Source organism: Coffea eugenioides, chromosome 4 (assembly GCF_003713205.1).
Source record: "Coffea eugenioides isolate CCC68of chromosome 4, Ceug_1.0, whole genome shotgun sequence".
NCBI classification, from domain to species: Eukaryota; Viridiplantae; Streptophyta; class Magnoliopsida; order Gentianales; family Rubiaceae; genus Coffea; species Coffea eugenioides.
In genome coordinates, this window is record NC_040038.1 from 684,406 (window position 1) to 694,876 (window position 10,471).

At 37.9% G+C, this 10,471-nt stretch overlaps 2 protein-coding genes across 3 annotated transcripts; both read left to right on the forward strand.

Moving 5' to 3' along the window:
- Nucleotides 1-144: 144 nt before the first annotated feature.
- On the forward strand, nt 145-1,854 carry LOC113769575. Its single transcript, XM_027314061.1, has 3 exons — nt 145-679; nt 883-987; nt 1,092-1,854. Exons 1-3 carry the CDS (start codon nt 233-235, stop codon nt 1,152-1,154), a joined length of 615 nt encoding a protein of 204 aa, XP_027169862.1. The 5' UTR covers nt 145-232; the 3' UTR covers nt 1,155-1,854.
- A 2,559-nt stretch (nt 1,855-4,413) lies between these two features.
- LOC113768795 (GDSL esterase/lipase 5-like) lies at nt 4,414-8,105 on the forward strand. Of its 2 annotated transcripts, none has more exons than XM_027313283.1 (5): nt 4,414-4,809; nt 4,950-5,071; nt 6,806-7,039; nt 7,151-7,412; nt 7,696-8,105. In XM_027313283.1, the coding sequence occupies exons 1-5, from the start codon at nt 4,494-4,496 to the stop codon at nt 7,950-7,952; spliced, it is 1,191 nt and encodes a 396-aa protein (XP_027169084.1). In that variant the 5' UTR covers nt 4,414-4,493; the 3' UTR covers nt 7,953-8,105. The 2 variants fall into 2 exon arrangements, with proteins under 2 accessions (XP_027169084.1, XP_027169085.1); XM_027313284.1 differs by having other exon boundaries at nt 7,154-7,412.
- Nucleotides 8,106-10,471: the final 2,366 nt, after the last annotated feature.

Genomic DNA, 10,471 nt, shown 5'->3' on the forward strand with positions numbered 1-10,471 from the left:
ATGATCACAATATTCGTCTCCTCCTTAACTCGGACATGGTACCATTCTCTAATCAATATAAACATGAATCACATTGTAATAAGCCAAAAAACCAAGATGAAGAAATATTATGGATATTACGAGAACACCACCACATTCAAAAAATTCTGGCAGGAAGAAATTGCTCGTCCCAAACTTTTTTTTCAAGAGAAGCTGTTTCTTCTTTCTGATATTCGTGCTTTCGATTGTCTTCATGTTAGGATTGGCAGCAATTATCATTTTCTTCGTCTTGAAGCCCCAAAAGCCTCTCTTTTCTGTTGAAACAGCGAAAATAGAATCCTACAAACTCGACGTGGTGTCCAACAAAGATCTCTTTGTTTCATCTTCTCTTTCTTTAACCTTAAACGCCGCAAATCCTAACAGGGTTGGCATAAGTTATAGCACTTCACGACTTCATGTCCTCGAAAATGGAATGGTCATCGGAATGATCAAGGTTCCGCAGCTTCATCAACCTCCTCGGAGCCAAAATGTAAGCGTGGAAGCTCAAGTAATACTTGAATGCGTCAACATAAGTGAAATTACATCCGGGAAGTCGATGCAAGAGGGTTCAAGAAACGCTACTAGCATTTCCCAAATCAGACTATTAGGTGACATTAGAGCTCAAGTCCGAATACTTCATGTTACCTTGCCAAAGCTCAGGGTTTGTATTTTCTCAGTAACTACGTTTTTTTCCCCATAAAATACTGGTTCAAGTTTCCAGCATCCAATTGAGCAGTGCGATTACCATACTAGCTTGCTTGCTGCTCGATGCACGGATTGCATGCACACAACTTTAGGAACCACAACTTTTTCCCCCCGCATCAATTGATTAATTAATGCCGTTACTCTTTTTAATTGTTGCAGATAGCCCTGGACTGTGACATAAAAATCGATCCTAAACATCTTACGTTCAATCGCGACATGATCATGATCAGTAGCATTAAAGATGGAAAAGTTGCTACTGATGTGGTAAGCCTCTCCATTTTGTTATGGTTATAGAGAGCACTTTGAAATGCATGCATGAACTTCATAATTTAGTTTAGCTGCGCTTCTCTCCTCCATAAAATTTCCAGATTTCTCTTCCTACCGTATCCCAGCTCTTCTCCAACAAGTGCTCCCTCGCACTGTACATTTAGCCGACCGGGGTTAATGCATCAAACCTGATCTTGCTCAAAATTAATTCTACATATGACGACGATCATGGTTTGTCCTGGAGGAAGGAAGGGGGAGCGGGAAGAACCACAAATGTTTTATCAGAGAGCCTTTCAAGCCAATGCCACCTGGAATACTATTACATGGTACTACTTAACTTGCCATGTTTGACTTTTGGGAGGTGATGCGAGAGCACGATCCAAACTGGGAAGCAGAGAGCTGAGCGAGCTGCGGGTGAGTGAACTAGTACTAGCGAGGTGAGCGAATTGACCTGCAAGAGAAACTAACGGCGGAGCTAGTTCCCGGTGTAGTTCCGACGGTCAAGTCAATAAGAGTTTAAGGATAGAGCAACAGCGTAAATACTGTAGACGACGTACCTTGTCTTGGCCCATTGTGTTGTATTTATAGAGTTCCTGCTAGTAGTTTCCTTATAGGAGTACGAGTCCTAGTAGAGAGGGAGTCTTTCTAGGGCTTTGTCTGCTAGTTTCGAAAGGTTCGAGAGCCGCGGCCCACCAGGCCCATCCAGCTGGGAAGCGACGGCCATGCTCGAACTGTTGTCCCTCCTGCTCGAACTCTCTGTCCGAACTGTCAGGTCATCATGACCAAACTGACACGTGGCTCCGGTGGATTGGCCCCACTACAGGAGGGGCTAGCTCTTTTTCTAAATGCTTTTTCTTTTATTCTCATTGAGAATTTTCATATATTGTTTCGTCATTGTAATATAACTAAAATGAAATTTTTTTTGGTATCAGCTTGAAATTTATTTAGAAAATTTTGGAACTATAAATATTCAATGTATATGCTTTGGTTTTTTTTTTGGTCCTGGACCAATATGTATGCGCTTAAATTTATGTAGAATGGGATTTAGCAGATCAAGAGACGATTGGGATGTTGCATTCATAAGAGGCGGTCAGTCAAAATTTTTTTTTTTTTATGAAGCTTGATCCATCAATAGGCAGCCCTCGTAACCCATGTCTTGCCTGGCCCAAAATGTAATGACCATGGTCTCGGGTCCAGTGCCAACGTAACTAGAGTCGACCAAATCACAGAATTGCACATCTGTTTTTTTTTTTACCCCAAACTTTTAAGACTCAATCTCTGAGAATGAAGCTACGTATGTATGGTTTTTGAAAGTATGTTCTGACTTGACTCGTGATAGTAATCGAAATCAAACTCTTCTAGGTTTTTTTTATAAAAAATAAAATAGAATTGCACATTTCTTTCTATTATTATCCTTATTTGCAATTTAACAAAGCATTGTATTTTACAAATAAAAATAGAAAGAAACAGAAAAACAGTACTAGTACATTGCAAGACGATATTTGATATCAATTCGTTAAGTGGAATGGTATTCAATGACTAAAATCAACACAATACAACCGTAATTATGTGTTGTGCAAATGTTATATTGTATTGTTGGCGGAGTTTGGCAGCTTGCCAAATTTTCTTTAGTGCTCTAATCAGCCATAATTATTAGTAATTGGTACTAGCTGTTTCATTCTTCTTTTGTTAAGGGCTTATCATAAGAGATTGAACTCTTTTATGACACCGACACGCACTGGTGAGTTACAATATTACTTAGGAATACAATCAGGAAAAATCTACAGACTCCAATCCAGAGCAGAGCAAACGAGACCAAATAGTAAAAAAACATGTTGTGTGAAAAGGGCAAAAAAGTAAGAACTCCAAAAGCCCTCATCACCAACACAGAGACAAAGATGGAGGGCTTTATTTTTGGATTCTGATATAACATTTTTTTTCGAAGGATTTGATGTAACATATTTGACAAAATAAAATATTACATTGGTCTTCGTGATCTTCTGTAACCTAAAAGGTACCCCCAAAGAAGAAGAATCAGTCAAGAAAATAATTATAATGACCAGGACAATTTGAGGCATACTAAAAACGCTGAGAAAGAAATGAAATGAATCTCGTCACATGCGAACCGCAACAAAGTGCCAAAAGGAGTCAAATGTGTACTAATACATTTAACCCGCAATATGCAACATTGCAAAATTATACCAAAATTCCACTGGCATAGCTTTGACTTTTCAAATTTTGTCGGCTTACATGACTTGCAAGCCTTTGAACTAAATGGGTAATCAGAGACATCTCCACTTAATTTATGGATATTTCATCTTACCAGTCAGATTTTCTCCAACCCCGACGTTTACAAATTCTGACTTTCTAGCATCCCTAATGAACAAGACTTTTTTTTTCTTTTTTTACTGTAGAGGCTGTAGAGGACTATTCTCGGTAGCTTGTTTAATTTACCGAACTTAAAGTCCCCCGGTTTTACCTTTCTATTATTGCTAACGCTATTACTCATCCGGTTTTACTTTTCGATTATTGCTAATGCTATTACTCATGATATTAATTATGAACAATAGTAATATAAAAGATGAGTTAATTTTCAGACTCATTTTTTCCATTGAGACTGAACCTAAACCTGTGATCGAGAGATAGTTATCCATACACTGATAAGAATGATAGTGTATATACTGTCAATGTATATAAGATTTGCCATTTTTCTATACTTATTTCTAAATTTTGAAATATTTTCACCTTATAAAATATTTTCCCCTTTTAAAATTTTGAAATATTTTCACCTTATAAAATAGACATCCAGCACAGACAATTATTTAAAATCTCAAGCGTTAGTATTTTGTGTTTGGTGATTTTCAAATTCACAACACATTCTTATTTCCATCGCGTTTTGAATTGTGTCAATTACTCACTAACAATTTCCATTGCATTGTGATTTTCAAACTCGCTGACATTTTCTTCGTGGAAGGAGCTAAATCTGCACATTTCCACTCTAAATCTACACATTGTACGAGCATTGGTACTCATAATAATATAAGTTATGAAAGCATAGAAGTGATCGATCGAGGAGATGGGAAAATGAATTTAGCATATGTCTCTTTATTCATAACCAAAATACATAGATAAACTGCAACAAAAAATGCTAGCCGTGCTTATTTGCCCTTTTTATTTCTTTGGTAAAGAACAATTTAGATGATTTTGATTCTGATCATCACTCAAGAGTCAAGACCATGACATAACATGACCTTGGACCATGAATTACTGATAAAAAAAATTTATAAATTACCTGCCAGCACAACTCTCGTACTCGCACTTGAATTTGAAAGCACATGACCATGCATGCTTTGTTTCTTTCTCTACCCACAGTGGCAAAATAATAATAATAATAATAATAGTAAAAATTGCTACTGATCAAAGACTAAACGTGCACTTTTTTAGTGAAAAATGCAGCCAATTTCAAGTTGGTGGTAAATTAAGACATCTGCACCCTTGCAGCCATGGCTACACATAGACTGGGCTGTTTCTTCATCCTGCAAATTCCGGTTGCGGTGCTGCTGGTGTTAGATGGTATTGCAGCTGCAGCGGGCAGTGAATACCGCGGGAAGCCCCAAAAGAAGCTCGGTGGTGGTGGACCTGGCGGAACAGCTGCCACTGCTCTCTTCTTCTTTGGCGACTCTTACTTTGATGCAGGCAACAACAACTACATTAACACCACTACACTTGACCAGGCAAATTTTTGGCCGTACGGGGAATCCTACTTCAGCTTCCCAACCGGAAGATTTTCCAACGGCCGTTTAATATCAGATTTTATTGGTAAGATATCAGATTTTTCTAATACTCCTGAGTCAAGACTGATCAATTCTATATCTCATGCAACGAGTCTCCTATTGGGTAGTTTTACTTACTGTTGTCGCATCTTACTAAATGCTTTTTTTTTCTTTTCTTGGTCCTAGCCGAATATGCGAAACTGCCACTGATTCCGCCGTTTCTGCAGCCGGGAAACCAAGAATACCGGAATGGAGTAAACTTCGCATCGGCTGGAGCGGGCGCTTTGGATGAGACCTTTCGGGGAGCGGTAATGTATTCAATTCACACCTTTCATGCAAACAAATGTCTTTTCACTTTCATCTTCATACATATACATACTGCTGCCAAAATGCCACCATACTCTTATTTATTGGTGTTAGGTTTCTAACAGCGACGGCTATCACAATTTTTTGCGCTAATTAACTACTAAATTTACAATTGAAGCTGTATGTTTGCCTTATTCATCAATCTGTTTATCACTCTGTCTGTGTGTCTTTTCTGGTGGAAACATATGAAAAAGACGAACTTGCTAGCCGTCACCTTATTGTCACTGCTGCTATTCGATTAGACTCGAAGCTAGTAGTCTTCGGATAGTGGTAGCTTATGGTAACAATACGAAAGTTGGGATTGATTCATTTGCTGCACTAAGTTACCGGCAGATAGGCAAAAGTAAAACTAAGCAAGCTTGCAAAAGCGGGGAGGTTTTTTTATTAGAACCTTCGTGCAGGGATCTCTAATTGGACTCCGTCCAGTTCAATTCTGTTAAGGGAACTGATATAACTTTGGTACATCTTTAGTGTAATAATCGAGAATTTTGCACCAACTTAATTATAAATTAAAGTTTACATTAAAATTATAATGAGTACTGGTTTACGAGGAATAAAACTAGGACCGGAGAGGGCCCGGATCCTATCTGCAGTATAGAAGAAGCGAAAAAAAAAAAGAAGAAAGGAAAAGATCAGAACTGGACGCATCTATGGCCGTGGGCCCCTTTCACCCATATCCATTTCTCTGCTGTGTAGCCACCGAATTATTTACTCCACTTCAGCACTGGTCATAGGCAAGGATTTCTTTCCTCGTTTTATTTAATTTCCTGTTTATGGAGTACTTATTTATGAAGGGCAATTGGACTCCGTATTTGTTGGTTCCATCCATCATCTGTCAATGGAAGTGATATTTGTGTGTGTGTGTGGTGTTGTTGGACTGCCTACGTCTGAAGCGGGGCCCTTGATGGCAAATTTCGGACGGGATGGTTGCCAAGATCAGGCCAGGCCCAACATACAAAACAGAGTAGTGTCTTGGACATCCGAGGAAAAATGTCCTCTCTCTCTCTCTCTCCAGACCACATGGAGGTGGTCCACGGAGTTTCTGAAGAGTAACCATTCCAGGTTCGGCTTTTTCCAGGAAAGCACCTCTTCCATTCAAACGCTGCGCTTGTCTCATTGTTACGTTAATTTCAACCGGTCTCTTTTCCCGTGCCCCATTGATGAGTTTGCTCCATGCTGGGGTAAGAGTTTTACGGATGGACTTGGGATCTCTCCGGTTGAACTTTGGTCCACCTCCGTTAAGTTGTATAAACTGATGTAAACATGAATTCATATAATTAAATCACAATTGCATTAGAGTCATGTGAATTAATACCAAAAGTTATAATTAAGAATTACGTTAATTGGGACAAAATCAATCAACCCCCTTGTGCAGTGCAGCAGAGTTTTACACGGCTCTTCTTCTTTCATTGATTTTTAGCTTTCGCTGTTGTCCACAGAGCAGAAATTGAAGTGATGTTAATTAGTAGTCCAAATTTTGGTTTCCACCGATGGAGTTGGTCCTTTTTGTACTCTCTTCATCCATGCACGTGTTGGGTTTCTTTTGTGGGAGTTGGATTTGTTGGTCTGACCAATATTAGACATGCAGTCAAGAAAATAATTATGGTTGGATTTGGTCTTTTTAGTTTTTATCTTCTCCCTCCTAACTTGCTATTTGTAAGACGTTCATATTTCAGGTGATTGGCCTCAGGACGCAGTTACGATACTACACCAAGGTGAAAGCATGGTTAAGACACGAGTTAGGGGACGTGGAATCCAACACGATACTATCAAGAGCTGTGTATTTGTTTAGCATTGGGACGAATGACTACACAAGCCCTTTCCTTACCAATTCTACCATGCTGGCCAACTCCGGTTCTCCTTCAAAATACGCAGGGATGGTGATCGGTAACTTGACATCAGTGGTCAAAGTAAGTTGATCCCATCCAATCATTAAAGGATACGTTGCTTTTCATTATAGCTTGGGTTTCTGTGTATAAATGTAATTAATGTGGGTAGTGACTGATTGTCCTTTAATTTAGCAGGCAATATACGATAGAGGCGGAAGAAAATTTGGTTTCCTCAATTTAGGGAGCTTGGGTTGTCTACCGGGGCTTAGAATCCTACAATCCCAAACAAAAGGAGGTGGCTGCTTCGAAGAAGCTTCAAAGTTGGCAAATTTACATAATCGGGCACTCTACAACTTCTTGTCAAAAATGGAGGATCAACTGCAGGGGTTCAGATATTCAATTTGCGACTTCAATGGTGCTCTAAGGCACAGAATGGATCACCCCTCCAGATTTGGTATCCGCTCTCTTCCCCTATATAATATATATATATATATATATATATGTTGACACAATCAAGATGTGTCCATGCATGCTTATTTGAGATATGTGTAAAGTAAACCAATTAATTAAGTGTCTTATGTTATTATGTTGGTACAAGTGTGCAAGTGTTTCGTGATATTAATCAAATTGACATTGGATTAGTACTCTACACTTTGGGAATGAACTAATTTCAATGTAGTAGTAGTAGAGTAGATTAATGACAAAAAGTAATTAAGCTTTGTCAATGGAATGGATAGGATTCGAGGAAGGGAGAGCAGCATGTTGCGGAGCAGGACGATATAAAGGAATATACAGCTGTGGAGGGAAGAGGGCCATGGTGAAGGATTTCGAGCTGTGTGAGAATCCGAAGAAATACGTGTTTTGGGATTCTTATCATCTCACTGAGAGGGTCTACAGGCAGATGGCATCAGAAATGTGGAATGGATCCAGGAGAAGGGGGCGGCCTTACAGTCTCAAGCTCAAGGATTTACTCCAAGCTCAAGGAATTCTTTGACTGATTAGAAACACTAATAAATTTGCCAAGACGCCACAGAAGAAGACAAAAATTACAAATAACGCTGTTGACCAGTATAATGAACCTTGCAGAAATTTGAACCTTGCAGATCAAGTTAATTTCAAAAGACATTATTGAAGACGTCTGAGTTGACTCCGGAATGGTATGCAATATCTTTATTAATGTTTTAAACCCCCAAAAAAAAAAAAATCCAATCCTTATGTGTATTGGTCTTCTCGTAACTAATGCTACTCGTGAACAAATGCCCTGTTTGGCAAGTGAGTTTTTTTGGGTGTTTGTTTAAAACTTTACTGTAATTTATTATAGAAATTTTTTTAAAAAATTTTGAAGTATATATATATTTTTTTAAATATTTTAAAGTGTATAGTTTGAAAACTTTGAGAAATTTTTTGAGGTTTCTGTAGTTAAAGTTTTTAAAAAACTTAGGAAAAAGCTTGTCTGCCAAACAAAGCCGAGATTTCAATTCTCTGTCATTTCACAGCAGATTAACCTTAAAATGCAAGCGAGTCATTTTAAGAATGCGGAGAAGCAGTTGAGTTTAAAGGTACTATACGCTAGGACCAAAAGATGCTAAACGATGGTTTTTTTTTTTTTTTTTTTTTTTTTGCTGTTTGTACCACAACTTCGATAATTTAATGCTACAAAAGACTCCGCCTTGAATTTTAAAAACTCGACATGTACGATTTGCACATGAGTTCCCTCGACTCAGGTTGCTTGAGATTATTAACCTTAAAAAGTATAAGTGGGTAGCATGAACAAATTGGAGAGGATAGTCAAGTTATTTAATTTAACTTTTACAGTTAATCAATGGCGGTTTTGGCACCACTAAAATAACACTTGGGGATTATTAAAGATGAAAGTCGAAGAAAGTTGAGTTATCACTAATTAGCCTACAGGAATTAAATAATTAGTGATAACAGGCTTAATATAAGCAAGATAGAGAGAACAAAAAGTTCCTGAAAATGGAAAAAGAAAAAAAGACTGCCTTTGAACACTCCCGAGTTGAGCAAGTGTTAGAGCCCAATGCAGCCCACCAACAAAACCAAACAAGAGAAAGCGGCGGCCCGTGAGGACCATGCCCAATCACGTCAATGGGGAGTAGAGTGGGTCACTCCAAAAAAAACAAGTAAATAAATAAATGAAAAGGAAGTAGTTGATCCCTCTCTTATAAAGAAAGTTTAGATACAGGAAAATCTTTGCAAAATTCTGCAAGTAAATAATTAGCATTAGTTTAGATTTAGGAAGCCCGCCAAAAAGTTGTGCAAGTTAAAGAAAGTTTAGATACAGGAAATCTTTGCAAAATTCTGCAAGTAAATAATTAGCATTAATTTAGATTTAGGAAACCCGCCAAAAAGTTGTGCAAGTTAAAGAAAGTTTAGATACAGGAAATCTTTGCAAAATTCTGCAAGTAAATAATTAGCATTAATTTAGATTTAGGAAACCCGCCAAAAAGTTGTGCAAGTTAAAGAAAGTTTAGATACAGGAAATCTTTGCAAAATTCTGCAAGTAAATAATTAGCATTAGTTTAGATTTAGGGAACCCGCCAAAAAGTTGTGCAAGTAATCATGGAATGCAGTATCACTCTAATGAATTCCGCAAGAAATTACGGAATCCACTGTCACTTTTTATATTCTGCATGACAAGTTTAGCAGAATTTCCATGTTAAGCTTTAGGTCGGCTTGTTTCCTCCCTATAAATTCCTGCAATTGCATGCATCGCCTACCGCGTTCTATTCTCCCTTTGCAGCTTTCTACTCTGTTTCTCTTGTTATTTTTTCACGTAAGTTTTGACAACTTCTAATCTTCAATCCTTCTGCTTAAGCAGATCTTCTTTTGTTCTCACTTTTTTCTTCTTCCCGTTTCTTTTGGGTGATTCTTTGGTCATTGGTTCTTAATTTGCATCGTTGCATGCCCTAAATCAGTGCTTTTATGTAGTTTGTCATAACTTGCAATCTTCTTCTCAAAGGATTTTAGCCAAGCCCATGATCATCCAATGGTCATGCATAAACTGGCCCTTCCACTTTTGCTCTTGTATGTTTAACGATATTTTGAGAAACAGGGGAAACAATAAATACTATAGTAATAGATTTTTTAGTCAGTTCTATGCATGTGTTTTCAATGCTAATCAAAAGTTGCTGTTTTTACTGTGCAATAACTTGTGTTCTTCGAGATGCTTCTATTATGGGGTTTCCTGTTATTGCTTCTTTATCTCTTAGTATAGATTCACATTTTTTGTTGCATGATCTATCAACGCTCAGAAGGGGTAATCATATAGACCAAGTTTATTGTGTCAAGGGCAGTTTTGGTTACCCTGCCGGTTTCTTGATCTCAGCCTCTAATCACTGGGTTTTTTTTTAATAAACTTTTTTTTTTCTTTGAACAGTCTATGTCGGATGATTTTGTCAACCTACCAATTTAAAAAAGTTTCTTTTTTTTTTCCCTATTGAATCCCCTGTGGCCTTCCAATCCTTATTTGCCTTAGTTCTCTGCAGTTTGTTC